The sequence below is a fragment of the Lipophrys pholis genome, assembly GCF_963383615.2.
Source record: "Lipophrys pholis genome assembly, chromosome: 19".
Taxonomy (NCBI): domain Eukaryota; kingdom Metazoa; phylum Chordata; class Actinopteri; order Blenniiformes; family Blenniidae; genus Lipophrys; species Lipophrys pholis.
The window spans coordinates 5,093,196-5,116,667 of NC_137647.1; the positions used below are offsets into that span (position 1 = coordinate 5,093,196).

The 23,472-nt window shown below is 42.1% G+C and overlaps 1 protein-coding gene across 1 annotated transcript; it reads right to left on the reverse strand.

Moving 5' to 3' along the window:
• Positions 1 to 322: 322 nt before the first annotated feature.
• Positions 323 to 22,237, reverse strand: carhsp1 (calcium regulated heat stable protein 1). Its single transcript, XM_080487290.1, has 6 exons — positions 22,018 to 22,237; positions 7,350 to 7,501; positions 5,643 to 5,751; positions 4,375 to 4,497; positions 3,278 to 3,428; positions 323 to 955 (listed from the first exon to the last, which is right to left on the reverse strand). Exons 2-6 carry the CDS (start codon positions 7,429 to 7,431, stop codon positions 812 to 814), a joined length of 609 nt encoding a protein of 202 aa, XP_080343416.1. The 5' UTR covers positions 7,432 to 7,501; positions 22,018 to 22,237; the 3' UTR covers positions 323 to 811.
• Positions 22,238 to 23,472: the final 1,235 nt, after the last annotated feature.

The window sequence follows — 23,472 nt, forward strand, 5'->3', positions numbered from 1 at the left end:
AGTTTTACAATAATGTTTGAATTAAAAACTTGATTAAAAGGAGTTTTGAAAAGATAGAACTGGTATAACTTATTAAATGAAATGCAGACAAAAAGGTAAAATTAGATACAGAAAAATTGACATAAAAATGTGGAATAATCTTCAATTGAAACTCTGATGTCCTGAGATCTTCCACTAAACATTATATACAGTTGTAAACAAGTTTCAGTTCAAGTTTTGGTTTCTTTTCCATAAATCACAGTCATGTATTAAATCAGAGTTCAGATTTTTAAAACAATAAATAAGGAAAAGGGAAAAACTAACCAATTTGAGCAGGTGTTTTAATTCACTTCAATGTTTAATATTAATGCTTAAAGATGAAGTTTGACGTGTTGAAATATGAACAAAGATCTCTGCCGCCACCTGGTGGCAGAACGCCGTAACACAGTTTCCATTCAATCATCCATCGGATTCTGACAGTTTATTGTACTTACTTAAAAAAGTTAATTGTTTTGCGCAGCACTGCAAGCGCAGGAACTAAATATTCCAGCAGTGATACACTAGACAAGGTCATTTGTAGAGCACATTTAAGAAACATTGAAATTCAAAGAGCTTTACATTAACATGTGCAGGAGGCAATAAGAACTGTGAATAAAATCAAGGAAAGACTTAAAAAAATAAATAAATACAAAAGAAGCTCAGAAGAGTTAAAGATAGGCTACATAAGATAAACTAAAGTAGTAAAAGGACGGCGTCAGCAGGCAGTTAAAAAAAAAGTGATAAATGCTTGTATACATATATATATAAAAATCCGTGTAGTATTGCAGTTGTCTCATTCTCCATCATCATCATCCCCATCTTCCTCCTCCTCGCAGACGAGAAGCTGTACAGGGTTCGTCCTGACTGGGATCATCGATGCTGTTTGTCCAGATTCATGCTGACCACAGATCCTGCCTGGACGTGTCCTTGCAAATCCCTGTAGTAGGTGAATATTGCCGCAAGAGGGCAGCAGATCACCTTTTTTTTTTTCTTTCCTCCATGTGGTGAATTTGACCAGAATCAGACAAACTTGGCATAAATATATATATATATATATATATATATATATATATATATATATATATAAAAAAAATACATCTTAACCCCGAGACGTGCCCTTTAATATCGTAGAGTAACTTGCGTGCTGCATTTTTTGTTTTGTTTTTTTCTTCATCAGCTTCACAGATGAGGTCATTTAGATTTGGGAGTCCATGTGGAAACAGTTTGTGAACAAGTTAAGAAAAAGTAAATAGTAAAATTCGGTTATAAATTTCCAGTTTTGTTGAATTCGGGTGTTTTAAGCAGTCTTATGTTTAGTTTCTTTGTTTAAAAAACCTATTTCTGCTTTTCAGTTCCATTTTAAAAGAGTCCTGGTCTGGTCAAGAATAATAAAAAAAAAAAAAAAAAAAAAATCAATCTAACTCTGTATCAGGCAGGTGACCATAGTTGGAATCAGTAACTTCCGCAAATCTGTTTTATCGGTACAATAAAGGGACCGCTTTAGCAATAGGTGTTGATTTCTGTATTATTTCTCATCATAGAATAAAAAGCACAATGTTTTGCTCCTCTTGTTTTTTTGGCCTAAACCTTTTTCCGTCACCATTTCACGCCTGATTGATGCACGTTGAGTAAAATAAGTGTCAAACTGCACTTGAACTTCAACATTAAACACAGAAAACTACAGCAAATAACTACACGTACACCCGATAAGTCGAATGAGTCATATCTAGTGTGCTTTATTGATGATAGCTCTTTATATTAGGAGAAAATAAGAATCAATAACATAAATCTCTACTTTACCAAATATATACTTGTATAATTAGATTAGTGCATCTTTCAAATGTAGAAATATCTTTAAAGAACCTTAAAATGTTCAATTTATTCATATTTGAGTAAGTCTGGCTTTTAGTTTTAACGTATTTTCTTCTTCTTTGGCATTAAGATAAAGGTTAAACGTTTGATTTTTGTTTGGCAGAGAACTGGTGTGCAGCCAAAACCCTGCAGGCAGAAAGAAAACCACATTCCTTCCCTGAAACTCCATAAACGAGCCTCGTCGCTTACCGGACGGTCGTGAGACGGAACATCAATGTACAAACTTTTATGAGGCTGGAATCAAATTTAGATTAAGCTACAGAAAATAGTAAAATACGTGACACATTATGTTCTAATGGGAGGAAAATGTGGGTTTATGAAAATGTTCAAATAAAAAAATTTAAAAAAGCAGAAGCCAACAAAGAGTCCCAGATGAAAATTCTTTATTTCACCGATGGAACCACCCAAATCAAGACCGGGCACAGACGGCAGGTCGATATAAGAAGGAGTGAAGAGAGATGCAAGTTCTCCGAATGAAACCGTAAAATAAACCTCATCAGTCCCGAAAACTGAAAACTCGCGACTCGTCTTCTCACGGCAGCCCGACTCCGAACGGCCAAGAACGTCACCGGCGCGGCTCTAAAAGGCAGAAACCTAATGCTTCGTCTACTCGCACGCCACTCGTCCAAAATCTCCAGAGAAGAAGAAGCAACTTTCACTCGATATATCTGACGCGTCGGGGTCCCTCAAAGCGTTCCAACCTCCGGGAGGTGACGCTTTCTGCACTCCCGATCATCCCGACTTCCGCTCACTGACTTGTGCAAGCATGTGGAGACTTGTATGAGTGTGTAATCCGATTTCTATTTTTCATATCTGTGTGTTTATAATGACATTCGTATGCAGCTACCAAAGTTTGTTGCTTGTTTTTGATTGGTGTGTGTGCGTGTGCGTGTGCGTGTGCGTGTGTGTGTGTGTGTGTGTGTGTGTGTGTGCACGAGGACCTGTAAATGTCTGTCGGTTGGATTTGCCGCTATTCTGCAAAAATTATCCTGCATTTGGGTTTTTGTTCCCTCGAAGTCGACAGGCAGGTATATTCAGTAACTTTACAGTTTTTTTTTAACACCGAGCAGCACTGGAGTAAAGCTTGGTAGCTCTACGTAACATTACAGAGGCTGAAGAGCGTCAAGTGAGCCTGTGAGGCAACGGTGAGGGAAAACTAACCCCTTGGTTGGAGTGAAGGTTGGACATTTACAGGCCCTTGTGGGTGCAGACACACACACATTAAAAAATTAGCTCATTAAAGACTCAGAAATATCTTCACACACATACAAATTTAAACACGCTTGCACAAACTCACTCCTTCCCCGTCTAACTTCACCCCCCTCCCCCACCTCCGCCTCCGCCCTCGCAGTGTGTGTGTGTGTGTGTCGGGGGTTTAGCTGCTGACCACGTGTCCGGCCCAGGTCTCGTGTTTGCTCCCCGGGTTGAGGTGGGTGATGGTCACCTCCACCGCCTGCACCTTCTCCAGCTTGGGCGGGATGGAGCAGATCTTGTAGCTCACCTCGTCGCCCTCCACCGGCACGTACTCGCCCTCGATGCTGCGGGAGGGAAATGAAAACGGTCGGCGCGGCGATAGTCATTCCTCTGGCATTCGGACACGAGACAATTCGGTGTTTTTAAAACAAGGCGATTAAGAAAAGGCATGTTGCCTCTTCTCGCTGGGGTTTTCTAAGTTATAGAAGATGGAAGTCTGCTTTTATATTTGAGGTGCGCATTACTTTGTGAATAAAATCACGACGCGACGCCGAGAGTAAAAACAAATGAATAAATAAAAAAATCTGTTGAAAAACTATAAAACACCCCGACTTCCTCTTTATAGAGCGGCAGAAGAGTCTCCAAGGTGAACCTTGGGAACTATTCCATTACGCCGTCCTATTAAAACAATACATGTCTTTTCTCTTTACGTGTGTGTGTGTGTGTGTGTGTGTGTGTCCCGCTGACGTGATTTAAACCTGTGGGTGAAAACAAAAGCTCTGTGGTGAAGGTCATCACATATTCTGTTGTCCTCCCACACACTCCTGCAGCTCCTGCCATCCCTCCGTGTGTGTGTGTGTGTGTGTGTGTGTGTGTGTGTATTTCCTCTTACACAGAGCCATGACACAGTTTGATCACAGGAAATAATTAAAACCAAAGCAGCCCTCGTGTGTGTGTGTGTGTGTGTGTGTGTGTGTGTGTGTGTGTGTCTTCTCATTGACATGATGTGTCTCCTGGCTTCCTTCCCAAGCAGTACCTCCTCACTGAACTTACACTGATAACTTCAGAATTTCTTTACCATTCTAAAATAATGTCAGGCTGCCCGAGGTCACTGGAAGGTTTTCCGTCACACAGTTTAAGCGACGGTCAAAAAGGCCATTGTCCAAGACGGCCAAGGCCGCGCAACGTGCACCAACCCGCAGCCCCGTCTTCTGATGGACTTTGTTTCCACACAAGTCCAACAGACTTCAGTCGTCACAGCAGTACTGAACACAGCGTCCACACACTCACTCTGAGATGTGGACAAAGATGTCGTTGCCGCCGTCCGAAGGTGTGATGAAGCCGTGGCCTTTGGAGCGGGAGAAACATTTACACACGCCGTGGTACATCGGACCCTCCGCCGCACGAACCGTCCTGCAGGGGGCGAGCGAGAGGTGGAGGAAGTCGTCATCACAGGCGTTTGTTTCACTTGTTCTGATGAAAAAGTTCCTCAATCTGTTCGGACACTTGGAATCATACGACCACAAAGATGAAATACTGTGTTATGTAGCGAGACATCCGCACATTGGCGCTTTCCCACTAGTTCCTGCCCAGCCTCACTCGACGCTGTTTCCGCCGCTATCAGGTACTTTCGTGGTTCCTGCGCGGCCGAGGTTCCAGGCGAGGGGAAAATGTGACGTTGGCAGCCGGCAGGCGGCTGATTGGCCGGTGCGTCACGACACAGGTGAGTCAGGAGAGCGTCTCATTCCCCCCGCCGTTTTAAAAAAAAAAAAACCTGATCACAACAAAACCCGACCAGAGGTTCCAGGAGCTCGACGGAGCGAGCCGCTACGAGTATCGGGAGGTCTCCGGTGTTTTGGATTAACTGGTTTCCCTGTTAACTGGTGACCGGCTTCCTCGCGCGTCCCCTTTTCACAGCAAATGTTAAAACTGTCCCGGTGAACGTCATTTAATCGCATTTACAACAAAGGTGAAAGCATCGTACCTTTTGTTTGTCTTATTTTAACATCAGCTGCTGCTAACGGCTGGTGGCAGAAGTCACCAGTTAACAGGGGCACCAGTGAAACCGAAACACCGCGAAGCACGATCGGTAACGCTCAACATTTTGTAATATTATTGTGGTGTATTAATACTGTTTATATGTGCATTAAGTTTGACCTTGTAGACTTGCCGTAGTTAGCTTTTGTGTGCCTACTGCGCATGTCATTAGCGGAGGCCGCTTGCTAACCCCCTTGTATCACGTTGTCTATGTTGCTCCCAGATATCTGAATAATAAGTAGTGAAACGCGTGTCTCGCCTCGTTACACACCACAATTATTAATAAATATATTCAAATACATAATTAATGAATTATTTGAGCTGATATCCAAACGCATCATATCGGGGTTGATTACTTGTGCACGACGGGAAAAGCCCCGATGACTCCGCCCACTCTGTGGTATAATAACATGACAAACTATTGTAAGAAACAGGACGGCCAAGAGCACACAGGTGAAAAGGTTTCATGTTGAGAAAATGTGTGTGTGTGTGTGTGTGTGTGTGTGTGTGTGTGTCCTCACGCCGAGTAGGTCCTGTTCCTGCGCGTGGGCAGAGGGCTGGGGATGAGGTATCCCCTCATGGGGGAAGGTGAGCGGTCTCTCTGTCTGCAGGCTGGGAGCTTCAGAGACTCTGAAAAGACCAAAAAACAAAACAAAAAAAAAAACTACCGTGACTCACAGGACGTCACGTCACACAGCTGCTTCTTCACACAAGCAAATAATTTAAAAAAAATTATTGAAATGGCAAAAATAACAAATATCTGGAATTTACTCATTGTATTAGATTTCTATACAGACTGAATTGATCGAATTGAATCTATTTATACACGATTCTTCCTTCTTACATTGCTGCTGTCGTAATGACTGCATCCACTAGAGGTCGCCATAAGAATTTAGACACTGACGCCGGACAGAAACGGTGATGAAGCTTCAACACACCGTCATCGATATGAACTCAAATCCTCGTCTTTATCATGATGCGTGTGGTTTTAATGCTCTTTAACTCAAACCAGAAGTCATTCACCTTCACGTCGTCGTGCACAAGCAAAAACCGCTCTTATTCGGTGACGCAAAACAACAATCAAAAGCATCATTTTGGAATGTTTTCCCACAAATTTAGAGGAATTTTGAACACTGGTTTGAAAAAACTGAAGGAAAAAACCCTTTTTTTCCACCATGAAACGTCAGAAAGCCTCAAAACTTGAATGTTTTACGAGTGCAGGTTTGTTGAAGTTTCAGAAAGAGCAGACATTTTACTCAAGCAACACATTTCACAACTAAATGATTCTGTATTGAGGTGGATCAGGCTTCTGAACCAACTCACCCAACTTAATTTAAGGGGTGTAACATTTATTTACGCCTTGAAAATAGGCGAGTCAGCATTTATTTATTTTTAAGTTTAATGGGCCCAGATTGGAATTCCATGTCATTCCAAAAAACATGTTGACCAACATCTTGATTATGAACAATTAAACTATGTAAGAGTAATAATGTACGAACGGAAAATAATCAGCAAATAAATGAAAAGACGAGACAAACAAGTGCTAAACAATTATATTATTGTAAGTAAGTAATAGTCAGGATAATTATGAAATGGGATTATTGAAAATTGGGGAAGTGGTAGGATTACATAAATTTTATTTCTTCCTACCTTTTTTAGTCTAATCTGGGACCTCAACATGTATGTAAAAATACTTTTTAAAAGTGCCTCCAACCAAAATATTAAAAAGAAACTCTTTGGCCAAAGTTACGATTTGTGACGGTTAATTTTGCTCTATTGGAAATAAATGTCACCCCCACACACTCAATTTTAATACAAGATATTATGAGACACCTGCAAATTTTTTTTTAAATTGGACGTTTTAATTAGATTTTACAGCCTTAAGACTTTTTAACAATTCAAGTTATACATTTATTGTGGTAAACAACCATATCAATGATCTCCTCTATTTCATGTGATTTATGTTATTTGTTGGTTTGTGCTTTTTACTAAATCATTAACCTGCCTTCTACTTAATATGTCATCTTTATTGAAAAATGTTAATAAAGAGAAATAAAAAAATAAAAGTGCCTCCAATATTTAAAAAGGTAAACTCGCAAAGTAAGGCTAAAGAGATAATGATGAATTAGTTAAAAAAGAAAAATACCAAGAGAGTGACCTAGAAAAGGCATTCATTGAAGAAATAAACAAAATTTGAGCTGAATTCATCTTTTTTTTTTTTGTCCCACCTGCAGAACGCGGGGATCCCGGTGAGGGCAGCGGCGGGGTGACGGGCCGAGCATCCTGGACGAACGTGGTCTGGGAGGACATGTCGGAGGAGGCGGAGTCAAAAGGTCCGGGAGGACGAAGAGGGCGGGGTCACGGCGATGGAGGCAGTCACCTGAGGAGAAGAGACGTTTATGACTTTCAATCAAACACGTCATCTGCCCGAGACGATCCTCTGAAGCAGAAAAACAAAAACACTCGTTCAGCGTCCAGCTGGTTGCTCGTCCCGACAACGTGAGGGACAGAGAGCGACGAGGCCGGAGGGGGAGAACAGGGCCTGCATTCACCTCGGCTCGTATTACATCACCACCTGCGTGCACCAATTAGAGGCAGGCCGAGAAGAAACGCCTCCGCCGAGCTCTCGCTTTTCATCATTTCCAACACTGGCGAACGGAGGGGGAACCGAGCTGCCTGCAATAAAACGTCACGACGACAAGGTCAACAAGACCTGGGATCAAATCTACTTTTTGGGGGAAAAGGAGAAACAGAGTCTCTTTTGTTCACGTTTCCAAACGATTTGACAACGATGCATCCTATTATATAATCCAAACTGGCTCATGAATGGCGTAAAAATAGAAACTTAAAGCTGCACTAATTAGTGGTTTTGCACAAACAAATGGATGAAACGAGTGCTGTGACGCGACTCACTGGCGGTGACGATCCCCCAGCCCGCTTCAACTGCTCTCCTCGAGTATGAGCTTATTGTAAAGTTCCTTCACCAGGAAAAAAAAATTTGTCGCCATCAAACTGTGTTTGTTTCACTCACTGACGTCATCTTGGGAAACCTGCCGCAAGGGTTTCTGGGATAATCAAAGTTGACGTTGTGGCAGCTCAAGCGAAAATATCAACATTTGGCCGATTTAGACCCCAAAAAAAAGCCAGACTCTCTCAAAGAAAGAGTCTTCAAGCCACCAGAAGAGTCTGAAATGTTGTGAAACTGTTGGTTCCAGAGCGAACAGTGGAACAGACGCCACTCTGGAGAGACCATGGCGAGCGCAGTGTGTGTGTGTGTGTGTATGTGATCACTCTCAACTCGATGGACAGTTAACGTAATCACAGTCTCTCAGGACAACACACGTCATTCATGACCGACACACTTTAGTGCCACTCGATCGTTTCGCCGCCACGACGATGACGCACAATGGCGATGTAACGCAAACTCGACACTCTTGAGGTCCGGGACACATTAACAGAGAAAGACGCAGCGGCAGGGACAAAGAGACGGGGCCTCATAGGAGGGGACTGCAGCGGCGGGGTGGGGGGTGGGGGTGACACGGAAAGAAATGGCAAGATAAGAAAAAGATAACTGCCCCAAAGGAGGCTTGGAAAACAGGATAAGAAATGTTCAGATTTAGCCTGTGAAGTCAAAGAGTCCAGGTCAACGTTTTTGAGGATTTCCTTCAAGCATTAATGAACTTTAGAGAAAAAATCCCTTTCAGCTAATCCCCCAACAGTGTGAGAATTACGTTGCTCCGACTCGCAGGAGAGTTTATTGGTGGAATTCATCATCCCAGCAGCCAAATGTGCGTAAATCAATTTATGTATTTTTATTTTTTTATTACACGACGTCAAAGAGAGGCCGGAATGAAGATGCACGCCGTTAATAAAACAGAAACAAAGCAGTCGTGAGGATTCAATAGGTTTCCAAGTACCTGGAATAACATTTAAGAGGCTCCGCTTCCACTTCTGATATTAATCAGGGACGTTTCTGAGGATTAAATTCTCTCTTGAAATAACAAAAACATCTCGGGTAAGACTGGACGACTTCTCCAAAGTGCTCGGGGGAACAGATTTTAGCAGCGTATATAAAGACTAAACTTTCTCTAGTAACTTGCCGAAGGCAAACGACAGCAGATCTTGCGAGGTAACTATGGAGATGAGCGGCTTAATGATTTCAGACTGGGCTGGATCACAGTGTCTGTGGGTGAATGACGGCCGACACGCCGCACTGTTCCGAGCAGGTTCGTCTCCACATGATCCAGTTGATCTGATTCTGGTTTGATGTGCTGTAAAGTCGGGTTCCCGACGTCTCAGGTAGCGACACCACGGAGCTCTGGAAAGTGCCCGTGTTGCATAAACAACTGTGATTATGTTTCTACTCGTCTGAGAAACCCAAACGAGAGCTGCCTGCGGTGCTGCGCTCCGTTCCTGACACACGGCATGAGATCTAACCTGTGTACAATAGGGTTTTTTTGTTTTTTTTTCATGACCGTGCTCTCTGGATACCGCACCGCACAGCGACCCTGCTGATGCAGCAAATACCAGCCCACCGGGACGCAACACACACACACACTTTAATGGATGTATACATTAGCTCTCAGGACAAAACACAACAGAACTTGGCCGAGGCAGCTGATGTGATATGATGAGGGCATTAAACCCGGTTGACTGAAGTCCGCACAGGCAGAAGAACACATTTCATGAATCTATGTAGACTCCCTGCGCTGGTTTACAGTTTCATTGTGACGCCTTCTGCAAGAGGAGATCCATTTATTGAGAGCGGCTTTCACAGACAAAAAAAATAATAAAAAATCGATCTCGCCTTTCAAAGGGACATGAGCAGCCTCAGTTTAGTCTGCGGGATTGAATTCCCTTTCTAATCACTCATTTTTGTGGCACAATATGCGTTTTGTGCAGCAGCAACAGACCAGCGACCTGTCAATGATGTGCGTCATGAGCCCCGGCGGCTCGCTGGAAGGCAGAAGAGAAGAAGAGAATCTGTGGGGTAACAAGTTTTATCCTTCACACAGACTAAAAGAGGGTAGAAACGAGCGAAATGCATGTTTTAGGAAAGTCTAGGTTTTTTTTTTTCACAACTCAAGAGAAGAATTACTTTTTCTTCTCCAAAGAAAAACTAATGTGATATGATATATATAAATGATATGACCTTTGTCATCTTTTCCTTAACAGCATATACAATACAATGAAGTCCAGGTAAAGTAAGGAATAGAACAATAAAGCAGCAGTTTTTCTGTTGCGTCAAATCAAACTATGTTGTAAATGTTTTGCTGTATAGATCTAGAAAATGTAGATGACATTTATCAACTTGTGTTTGTTTAAAGCTTTTAGATTAATAGTTATGAATTACAGCTCATTTAAAAGCATATAATTCGCCCTCACTGGAGTTTTTCTATAGTTCCTCTAAAATACCAAGACCTTGAGGGGCTAAGACGAAGACCTGAGCCTCCCAGAGCGTCGTCGTACTTCAGGCCACCTGAGACCGCTTCACCATGACCGTCTCTATCTGTTTCTTCATTCCCCATCAAATGTTTTCAACCGTCTGTGTTCATCAGCAGCTTCCTCACAGGATCACCGAGTCCCGGATCAATCGAGGGAAAGAATGACTTTTTTTTTTTTGTTTGTTTTAGTTCTGCTGGTAATTGAGCTCATGGCAACCAGACTGGACGTTTTTAAATCAACACTTATTTAGTCAATGTGACAAAATGATATGACAGTTTTTGTTTTTTAATGATTTGGCAGTATTTAAACTCTAATTTCACAAAAATATAAGCAAGATAACTTCAGGTCCTCGTCTTTGATTCTTAAAAAGTTTGCATGGCCAGGTAATGAACCAATAAATATATTCAACGTTCACAGTGATCTCGGGCTCGTGTAACCACCGTCGCATTTTTCCCGTCTGCACCGTCCTCGCTTCCGACGGAGAGCGCCTTGAGCTTTTGTGGCGTCTCCGTCATTAAAGCGCTGAAATGAACGAACTATAACGGGGTGGAAAGAGACGGACTTCAGGCGAGGTATTGAAGGTTCCGCACGAATCCGCACAAAAGAGTCAAGAGACAATCAGCTTTTGACGTATTATGCAGCCACTGCGGTGAAGTGATGGCAGCGAGCATTAACCTCACACCAATTACTCCAGACTCGTGTTCAGGAGTCGGTGGGCGGACGCGCGCGCGCGCTCCTCTTTGTGCGAAGATGAATGTAGTACGACGTGTACGGCGGCAAAAGGTGATCTTGATTCTAAAATTTGGTGACTCACCCAGTCCGTGTGCGTCAGCAAAGTATGCCCCTCCGTTTTAAGAAAGACACGGGGACGGACGAGTGAAGTAACACCAACGACACCCGGTCAGAAGAGACGCGTCATTAACGTGTGCGACTCAACGCAACGGCCTTCGGGTCTGCAGATGTTTTGAATGATGGACTTGATTTTAATTTGTGGGCTTTTCTTTCTTTTTTTGTTTTTAAAATCCAACGCGTGTGTCGCAGCTCGTGCCACGTACGACCGAAACGATACCGAGTCCAACAACATCGCACGGAGGGTTAAGCAGGCAGATTTTTAATACAGTTCAAGGCCCCCCCCCCCCGACAACGTTTCGAGTCAAACCGCATCGTTTTTGCTTTTCGTTTCAGAAAAGTTTCGCATTTACACGTTCAAGCTTTTGAAAATGATGTTTGTTTACAAAGAAATGGCAGAAAAGCTAAAAAAAAAAAAAAGGATGTGGTTTTCATGTTGAACCAGTAGTGGGTAATGTTTTTTTTGTAATGAAACCACACACACATGCATGCAGAGAACAATAAGCTATAAACATCAACAATGGGAGTAGACGGGCATTCGAGTGGACAATACGGTGATGGTGAAAATAAAACTACCAAGTCCCAGGAGGATATGGACTGAACCTTGCATCTACTGAGCATGTGCAGAAGAACTGTTTACTAAGATGGAGTCGGAGCATTTAAGAAGTTGCGTTTTCTGACTCCGAACACTGTCGTCGTGTAAACGGACCCCCAAATGTTTTCATTTTCACCGAAGCTCGGTTCACACAGGACATCAACTGGGAACTGCCTCGTTTTTCCCAAATACTTGACAGTTTTTGTAAGAAATCCTATTTATCCCCAAAAAGAAAACACTTAAGTAAATACTAATCCATTATGGTGAATCTTTGTGAGCCACAAGTTATGAGGGAGACAATTGTCCATGTCTGTTATACGGTATAGGCCTATTATTAAATAAACATTGATACCGTGTTCTGACCCGTCGGTCGTTTCCATTTCGTGCATAAATATCGAAAAGAAGAGAAGAGTGAGAAGTCGAAGTCCGGCCTTTGATCAATACTAATGTCATCAAGCTTTATTCACCTTTGAGTTCATGTAAATTAAACTCGATAAGCTCAAATAAATGAAAGTGACTCCTCTGGCTGGACACCAAGACAGACACGCCACCGGAGCCTTTAATTCATTTCGGCCGACACCATCTTGCTTTTATCTCGTCTGCACGGTGCAGCATGATGAAGACGCGGCTGCAGAGCCTCTCCTCTGTAAATCATTTTGTTTACCGGCGAGTTCCACGGGGAGCGTGTGAGGTCCTCTCCTCCCACTTTCCTCTACTCCAGACTCACAGTCTCCCCCCCCCCCCCCAACGGTTCTGTTCTGCTCTCTCTCTCTGGACACCGTTTCCTGGACATGCCAGGAAAAAGGAAGCAGCCAAGTTTTCATCCTGTGCATTCAGAACTGCTGTGTGAGAGAGTCTCCGCAAACGCATGCGATGTTTCTATACCGCTGGCCGACACTCACTTCCTGCAGAATACCTCTGAATTCAGATTTAACGTCAACTTGACAAACCCTTACCCTAGCTGTAGAAGGTGCTTTCACGCCATCTATAAATAGGTGAGGTTTAGGTGTTTGTGTGGAGAGGCTGAACCCTGAGCAGCTCCTGGTGCAGCAGACTGATAGACACGCGGCGTGAGGAGGAGCGGTACTGCAGGTCGCTCATGCCTGCTGCCATCAGACTGAACGACCTCAATGTGTTGTAGTTGTTCCCGTCTCTCCACTGCACGATTCACAGTAATCTAGATCCTCTTACCACATATTTCCAGATATTGCTTTTCACACTTAACTCTAATCATGTGCAATATCTTTTATTCATTTTCCTGTTGAATAAATTAGACTGTTAATTACCTGCAGTGCCTTTCTATTTTCATAACTGCTGCTGTAAAATATTTTAAACATATCTAATTTGCACTCTTACTAATACATATGTACTTCAGTCAAAGGTTTATTGTATACTGTGAAAACGTTTGACAGTATTTCCATTTATTTATTTGGACGGGACAGTGCATATTAATGAACAAAGCCATCTCTTCGTAAGGTTACTGTAAATATGCCGGGTTTAGCACAAGGCTACTTTCCATCCGTCGTCCCACATAAAGCCAAACGAGGTCAATGTGGCGGCAACAATAAAAGCACAGAAGGTAAACGAGCCAACGCGTCAGTCACAACGAGGCACGTCATGCGAAACTTATCGAGTTGTTTATTTCACAACGAAATTAACATCAGAAAAACACCATAAACACCAACCGGACAACTTTTGGATGATTACTGATTATTCTCCAACGGCTATAATCGGCCGGGCCATAGTTCTGTATACACAAGAAATAAAACTCAAGCTTGGAAAGAAACAGTTGGAGAATGATGGAAGCACTACAATTTCATTAAAAAAAGTGGTTTATTTTGAATAAATATCCAAGTGTGCCACTGCATACCCTCTTGTAACCCAATATGAACACGCCCCCTAGTGTTGAAAATAATATTTATCCCTGTTTAACAAGGCAACATAAAGGGAAATATAAAATATTCAATAATAGTTTGCCTACTACACTATTCTATAAATATTTATATACTATTGTCGATAGAGTATACTTGTAATTACCCCCATGTTTGCCCGTATCAATTTAAACAATGGTTGTTAAGGAATACAATTTGATTTTTTTTTTTTTTTTAAGTCTTCTGAAATAATATGATGTACGTTTGGGTAGTTTTGGTCCAGGTGATTCTCCGCCCAGCTCTCCAGTGTGCCGTAAGAAGTTAATAAATAACCAGGATGGTGTGTTCTGTGTTTAATCTTTCACTGGGGGATCCGGCTTTTTGTCTTTCTTGAAAGTTGGACTTTGGAGAATCAATCTCGCATCTCGTTAATCCACATTGTCAAAGTGGTTTTATAGTATTGATGGAGAGTGTTAATGGTCTCCAGCACATCAGAACACAAAGTGGCAGGAAGTTGTTTGATTTCTTCTTTGGAACAACTCTTCTTGGCGCTAAGCTTTATTATGGCGGGACACATTTTCAGTTCTCTGTCAATAGTGCCATATTTGTTAGAAATGTGCATTTGTGGGATGAGAGCAGAATTTATTAGGTTACACTTTGAACGGTTTGTAACGACTGGATGCTCAAAGCCTGAAGAAACAAAAAACACTGGTAGTTTATGAGGATTCCCCATATATTTTGAGTTTATGCAAATAAGATTTTACTCGTTGTGCCAAATTCATAATACGGCACATTACGTTTAGTTAATTTCACATTATTACTTTTCGAGTGATATGAATTTTTTTTTTATTAACAAAACAGTTTTTTCACATATAAGTGGAATTATTTTAATCTTCAAATAAAACGACTGAAAGCTCAAAACAACATTAAATAAAAGCACTAATCATTCAACAATGTCACACGTCTAATTAAGCTGGAGAACAAAATTTCAACACCAACCAAATTGATAAAATGATTAAATCCTTATGGCATCATTTTGTCAACCCAGTTGCCATGTTTGGGTCTCAGAAGCTCTAAAACTTTGTGCCAAGCACACAAACCAAATAAGAAATAAGAGCAAGGGACCGAGAGCAGGTTATGAAAACAAAAAGGGAAAATAATGTTTTTAACAGTTTCTACAAAATAGGTCCGGTTTTAAAAGGGTTAACGTTTCGAACTCGACCCCACAGTGATTAAAACCCCTATAATGTGAGTGTATGTGAAATGGTGTTGGTAGAAAAATTAACTAGTGCCAATTCTTACAGTAAATACATGCATGGATATTATTTTAATCTCTTAGATGATTAAATAAGAAACATTAAAAGCCTTGTTGTAAAGACAAAACAGTAGAATTCCCCTGGTCTTTCAACGTTTTTCCTGCAGCTGCGTGGGTTTTTCCCTCCATGGTTCTCCAGTTTGGTAACTGACGACTCTAAACCAAATCTGTAGGCGTGGCTTTAGGTTTAAAACCTGCATTTCATCCGGCGACAGTAAAGACTACCTCCAGAAGACGAGCAGGTGGATTTAAAAAGTACTAAATGTGCTTTTAATGATCACGTAATGACGCTGCTGCCGTCTTTGTCCCCCCGGAGATGAACATCCACCACAACAGGTGCTAAATCAGCCACTTGCTTTCTAAAGCTTGAAATAAATTAACGAACCCGCCAAATACAAGGAGAAGTGTGGGTCTCTCAGTGTTCGCCATAATTCACGAGGGACGTTTTCTGTTCCCTCCTCCCTCCCCACACTGCATGACACAGTGAGAGCGCCGCCGCCGCAGAGCCACCGGAGCTCTGTGTGCCCAACTCGCACAAACAAGACTCAAATTGTGCCTGCAATGAGACAAATGAAGCAGAAAATGACGAGGAAATGGCATCTCGGGAACCGCTTACATGGTTATCTTATCAGTGATCTGCACAGCAGTTTATAATGTTAAAATTAAATTGTGGCGCATGAACTCGGCGTCGTTCAGTCCTGCTCTGGTCAAAGCCAGTGGAAGTACCACCACAAAGTACATTCTGAATGTGTGAGGAGGGAAACTGGAGAGAATTTGCCGTTTTACGTTCACTACGATACTTTGATTCCCACTGATTGCAGGATGAACATGGATTACAGAGTGATTTTAATACCAACATCATGGAGTAAATGTGCTGCTTAATCTCAAAGTAGATTCTGTCTCAGTCAGGCTTAGTTAAACTCTCTACAGAACTAAAAATACAAATACGGAAACATTGCAATTTAACTGCGAGTGCTTTTTAATGACGCCCAATAACAATGTTAGTGTGTTATAGCATGAAAAGAGGCATAAGTGTTACAAACAATGCGTCGGTGTTACAGTAAGTGATTTAAGGAGAAAAGCATCACCAGTTTGCTGCAATGTGTTGTTGTGTTGTGCTCACTCCTGGCCGTGATCGGAAGAAAGACATTTATCTAAATTCAGGATAAGATTAAGTTTAACTGAGGGTCAACGTGTAAAGATCAAATAAGAAATCAGAAAAAGGTTAAAAATGATCAATTCTATTAATCTGAAATGGTTATTTTAATCTCGATGTTTAGTTACAAAAAGGGGCTGAAGCGATTTAAACTATGTGGAAAAGAGAAGCCGAATTAGAAAGAGCAGCTGAAATGAGTGAGGAGGGATTTCAGAGGTTTGGACCAAAGTCAACAACCAAAGTGTGCTTTGTTTAGTGTGTGTTTGTTTATGTTGACAGGTTAGATTTCAGCCACGGTTTATAGATTCATGACAACCAATAAGAAAAAACCTTCCTTCCTGCGTTTCATCCACAGGAACCTTGTGAGTTTTGACCGTTCGAATCGAGGGTCTAAATTTAGTTTCTAGGTAATTTCTTTATAATCTCTACGAAAGGTCCCTGTTTGGGGGCGAGAGAGTGGGAAGGGCCACTTTGGTACTTACACAAGGTTCAGAAGTGTGTTGGATGACTACTCGTCGCCATATTTGAATTTCTTTTCTATATTTTTTCAACTCCAGCCTTTTCTGTGGAATTTCTTCTGAGCTTTTGCGACTGAAAGTAAATCTCCTTGTCGTCTCAATTGATCTGTTTAGGATGCAATAAAGCCCCATTAGAGACCGGTCCATCAGCCAAGCGCGCCACCCTATCCATCGCTCATATTGCTGCTGTACTACTCGTTTCAATTTCCCTTCACTCACGCTGATTGGAGGCGTAGTACTTTTGACTTTATCCACTTTTTTCCCTGTCATGAATCAGCCTGATTTGCATAATACACCTTCAGTCTTCAGGCCGCGGTGGAAACTCACAATAGCTACAGGAACCTTTTTAGTTAAAGGCCCCTGGTACACTGATGCATCGCATAATGTACTGTACACATGACTAAAGACTGACTGAACTGTGATAAATTATGTCTCCACGCACTGTCCATTCATGCCCTGCATGTCAATGTATTTGGCCAATCAGATGGCACCCTGCTGCCCCACTGGGTCAGAAATACGGGGCAAGCGAAGAAGCACTGTTATTTAGAGGAACAAATCCCATAATGCTTTTGCTTTCAAACTGTAACACAACAAAGAGCCGACGACTCAAGAGTGAAACTTTCGGTGTGACATTTTCACTTTTTGAGCAGCTTTACCCCCCCCCCGCAGAAAAAAAAAGTCCCTCAACGACACTCTCACTCATACAAACACTGCAACCTGATCTGGTGTGTCACGTCCTGTGCGTGCGGCTGCGTCACGCAGCTCAGCCTTAATTTACTACACAAAGATATGTTGACACAGAAGCGGCTCGTTCCCACACAGTGAAACACGAGACGAACCTGAAGGTGATAAAGCTCAGGGCCACCGGTGGAGAGGCTCATCTGTAAAAAGGAAAATCTCATATTTCTGTTCATGCAAGCGGACGTACAGTTGGAATCCTGGAATAACCACTCAATATTAGGCAATGCAAACTTTTTGAATTTTGAAACGATGGGAGGGGAAAAAGCTACTAAGATAAAACGTAAAACCAATCAGGCAAACGTTTTTTTAACAGTCGCGGAGCGAGAGCCACTATACCTGATTTTACAGGAGAGTACATGTGGATACACCGACAGGCAATTTAAAGTTGCAGGCAAGTATTTAAAACTGTGTAACTATTGTGCACCATAAAACCACAAAAATGAAACTTCTCACATGGACTTAACGACTAAAAAAGCAATAAGAAAGATCTTTAATCCCTTTTCTGAGGGAAAACGTGGCGTCTGATAAGAGGTTTGTATGCGAGGCCACCAGTTGGTGCTTCATTTCTGCCAACAGGCCAATCAGGCCAGAAACGTTTTGAAAACGATGTCCGTGTACACGTAAACAACGGAAACACTGAAAAATATAACATTTTCATGTTGGGCCACTAGTGGGTGCTGCTGTTTGTTTCTGTAATGAAACACACACGCAGCAGAGAACGATACGCTATAAACGACAACAGAGACATTGGTGTGGACAGACAGCGGAGTTGGAGTGTCATCGCGGCGACTGTGGACTATAAAACCAACAAGTCCTGGGAGATTATGGCCTGGGAGTCACGACACTCGGGAAGAAACACGGTTGTTATTGTTCATCTAGTTGTCGCACAGAAACTGAGCGTTTTCAAAAAGCTGCCTTTCAGTTGTAGCCGACATACAATGAAGGTTTTGCCTTTCAATTTGAAAACGTCGTCCCGTAAACGGAGCCCGGCGCCATGCCAATGCCTGGGAGGTAAATTAAAAGCTACTGATGGCAGCCGAGTTTGAAAGGGAACACAATCTACATCCCTATTCATTACTCCATTGTGGGCCGTTTGTCAGAGGCTCAGAGAAATCCAAACACCAGCTGTATCCGAGACAATAGTGTCCGTCCGCCTTTACTGCAACAGTTTGTGTTTGTTCCAAAGTCACTTTATAAAATATCTGTGCGACATAGCACCGTGAAGAAACTGGTTTTCCCAGTTCGGTGGTAAAACACACCAGCCTAGAGCCCACTCTGTGCTTTGTCTCCCTGCGTCACATCGAGTGAGGCCAAACGGGAGGCCATCCCAATCGACAGAAATCTGACGTGAAAAAGTAGTTTGAAATGAGATTTTACGTCCACATAAAGAGATTTATCTGCTCTTCCCTCGGTCCCCCACCCCCCCCCCCTCCCCTTTCCTTGTCATTGCTTTATGGCTGACAGCCGCAAGGGACCATTACAGCAGATCATATTGCACAACAACATCCTTCACAACAAGCACCGTCTCCCGGCTTTATGGCTGTAAAAGAAAAAAAAAAAGAAAAATAAAAGCAGCACCGTAAACATCCCTGCCAGCTTCAAACGCGGGCTTGAGTTTCTGCTGAGTCATGGTGGCAGTGTCAGATAATTACATGTCATTCGAAGCTGCCTTGAATGTGATATATATTTACTCGCGGAGTCGCAGACAAAATATAAGGCGACGCCAGATTTATATCTTATCGAGGCTCCTCATGTCGGCAGCTTTCAGTGAAGTCAGCAAATCCCCTAAATTAAAGGAGCAAAAATTGGGCTTTATGTATTTTTATTTCCCCGGGCATCCTTTAAGTGAAGCGTTTACACAACAACGATGCCCAGAGCGATTGAAAGCCGAAGTTTTAGAAAACACTCCTACTCAGTCTCCACGGAAAACACAACTTTTGTGAAACCCTGCTACTGTGCATGCGCACCACGGCCGTAGTAAATAGTTCTTCTGGTCAAACTGACAAAACATTGCTGTATTTTCTGAAACAAAAAACGATCCATTTTCACTTGAACCGTCACGTAACCTGAGCCTGAGTTGGCCTGTATGTCGAGGAACGACACCGAAAACTTTCTTTATTGACGACATAGTGCCGGTGTCGGCACAAATACAAAACTAAGGCACCACCTAGTGGCCTGGCATGTAAACTGCAGTGTTTTCAATTGTTATCAACACGTTGTCATAAGACCCAAAGTAAGGTTTTAGATGACGTTTATGATTTCGCAAACTTCACAGCGAGGCCAAATGTTGGGGAAGGCAAATTGTCGAGCTCAAATGATTGTCGAAAACTTTTGCAGTTTTCAACAGAAGTATTCCACACACCGTCAGCAGAGACCAAATACTTTGTTTAAATCAATTCTGAAAATCTGTGCCAGTCCAAGTATCGACACAATAGACACTAAAGCAGACGGTTCTTTAAGATATGTGGAAACACCTGGAATATAAGCATCAGGGGGAACCTGAGAATTTCACACAGGCCGAAACACGCAGGGACATACGTGAAGGTGTTTTGACGAACTCTTCGTTCTGAGACGTGCAAGTCTGCCATCTGCGTGCAGATCTGGCCAGAGTTGCCACATCCTGACTGAAACTAAAGTCAGTACCCCGCGCACTGGAATCCAGGACTTCTTCTCATGTCAGTTTCAGGCTGTTTCAGCAGAGAACAAGCACAGAATGAGAATTTAAGTCTCCACCTTGTGCTCTCCTCCAAGGTGAAAATGGAAGTACAGGAAACTGGTGGGTGACTTTGTAGAGCGACGACGGCAGAACAAGCTGCAGATTAACGCCACAAAGACTTGGTGCTCTGCGACTGTAGGATTTCAACCCTTAACAGGAGGGGTGAAAGTGACTCCAGAGGTCCCGTTTACACAACAACATTCTAAACTAACTGATAAATACCAACAACTCCAACAGTTCCCATTAGTTTTAATGTGGAAAAAAAGTATGAGTACATCCTAAAAACCTTTGTATTTCGACAAAATCTATTGATAAACAACTTAAAATTGTTAAAAAGTCGGTCATTTTTCAGAACGCAGGATTTCCGTAACTTTTAAACGTACAAGTTGAACAAACTTTATTGATACTTTGTTCACAAAAAGGGCTCATTTATACTTTGCGTTAGATATAAATACAGATAATTCACAGAGCCATTATGTCCATATTCCTGTACTATACCAGGAGACGAATGTTGCAGTACTACTGGGAGTCCTGGGGGCAATGCTGAAATTAAAAGTGAATATCAGAAGTGTCTTTAACGCTTGAAGAGCGACCGTGTGAAACACTACTGACGTTATTCACCATCGAGATGCATAATGGCCTTCCAAGTCATTTAAATCACCATTTTAAAGAAATCTCCTAAACTAATCCCCTTGAGTAAATTACTTCTCTGCATTCAAGTCATTCGATTCGTATTCGTTCAAATTGTAGTTTTCCAGGGAGTTCCTTGAGCTACAATAGAAAAGAGCAACCTCACTCATCTATTAAGTTGCTTGTTCAGCATTTTGGTTCTGCTTGGAGATAAAATTGCAGTAATTTTAGTGCATTGCTAAAGGATGACGGTGCAGGTTGGTAGTGTTTTCTCTAATTTGTAGTGTTTTTTGAACGTGTAGTATTTTCTCTATTTGGTAGCGCTTTGCACTTCCAGGCCAGTGTCGATGAGAGAGTTGCACCCACTCCTGGCTGGAGATGAAATGCAGCACAGATAAGAGGGTAGTTATCAACAAATGCAACCCACTGCTGCCGTCTGCTTCATAGTTAACTTTAACTTTAAGTACTAGAAGCAGTGGTACAGATGGGGGTCAAAGGCCCTGCTTAGGGGCGCCACAGTAGTAACTCACCAGCAGTGGGAATTGAATCTGCGACCTTTCCGATCACAAGCACACTTTAGTAACCTTTAGACCAACTCTGCACATGTACTTGACCATGTCTGAATACATTGACTCAAATAAAAATCACATTATTGTCTCAGACTGTGAATAGGATTATTCTAAGAGGCTGAGAATTTAAAGTTCTTCAAGCTCATTATCAAGCCTAATATGTTCAAAAAGGGCGGGTTTAGGCCCCTTTTCAAGCCTTTTTTTTTTTTCCAGCCTCTGAATGAAAGCTTGTGTTTTGCCCAGATCAGGCTGCTGTCCGCCTCCCCCTCCCCCCCAACCCCCTCACAGGAAAACACTCCGCCAGTAATGGAAAGCAGAGGAGCGTGGAAACATGTGGGCAAACTCAAAGAGATGGAGCACAAGTCTCTAAACACACGCAAACACACAAACAAACACACACACACACACACACTGCGTGATTCAACCTAAAATAAAATGTAAATAACAGCGTGGGGCGGAGTAAACAGTTTGTTTGTGAACGCATATCTCACCTGTTTTTTTTTCCCCCCCGTAACTTCAGGACCGGAAAAGTGTTCTTGAAACGAGAAGAAAGATAAACCACGTCCTGCGGGATGGAGATAAAAACCCAGAGTCGAGTTAATGGGGCACGAAGTGTCCGTTTGGTTGCTTCCCGCAGCGGTTCAGATGAGGCTCAGGCTCCGGGAGTCCAGCAGCGCCACTCGCTCCTCCACTCGCTCGCTCGGTTTTATCAATGGGCGTGACTGGGCTACAGTGACGTCACGCGTTACCGTAACGCATGCAAGAGTGCGACGTATAAAAATGCTCCTATTTGGCCTTATTACGGTTTTGCGCCTTAATTTACCCTGCTTGTTTTGTGTTTTTCATTGTTGTCTCATTATCATTATTATAATTTTTTTGCCAATTGATAAATTTTTGTTGGTTTGCTATCTATACTTTGTTTGTAAGTTTTTGTATTTTTCTTTCAGTGTGGCCATTTGTTTGCTGGTCAACATTTTGTGTTTTTATTTTTGTGTATTTTTGTCAGTTTTCTGAAAAACATTTTAGCCTCATTGTGTTTGTCCCTGTTGAGGTTTTAAGTCCCCCCCCCCCCCCCCCCCCCCACACACACACACTTTGTGGTTAAGTTTTTGTGTCTTTACATAGACATTTTGTTTGTATTGTTTTCTCCTCACCAAGATGTGTTTTTGTGTATGGTTACAGTTCTTGCTCTATTTCAGTGCTTGTTATTTTCTGTGTTTTTCATGTTGTCTACTGTCTTTTGTTTTCATATTTTTCCATTTTAATACACATTTTCTGTTTATAGCAGGTTTGTTTCGAGTCTCCGGTGATGTTATTGTTGTTGAGTTGACGGGTAGATAACGACATTCACTAAACAAAACTAAAGAGACATATTTATATGGTTGTTTTGTGTCTCTTCATGCAAAATTTGTGGGTTCTTTTTGAGTCATTTCTGTTTTTTGAAGGTTGTTTTGTTTATCTTTGTCATCACGTCGTTTTAATCAGCTTTTTCACCTTTTTCTACGGTACTTTTGTTTTAGTTGCATTCATTTTTCTGTGTTAATTTTGTCTGTTTATACTTTATTTTCATACTGTAGACTGAGCATGGTAGTTGTCATGTTTACTACTCACCTTGAAGAGGAGAAATACACTTGAAAAACCCTTCACCTGAGTCTAAATATCCTTGTTAGTGTGAATTATTCAACTAAAACTGTTATTTCAGATCCTGAGTACTTTCCCCGGAGACCAGCAGCTCTCAGCCTGTGAACATGTTGCTTGTTATGCACACTGAAAGATGCTCTGCTCTCTTTAATTTGGTAATATTTCATACACATGGAGAATTGGAAAACAGCGTGATATATTTTGGGTCTCCACAGTGCTGCAGCGCACACAAGAAATCTTCATTATCCCCCTATTTCTTTTGTTTTATAATACTTTTATCTGTCTGACACCTTGATTTTGTTTTT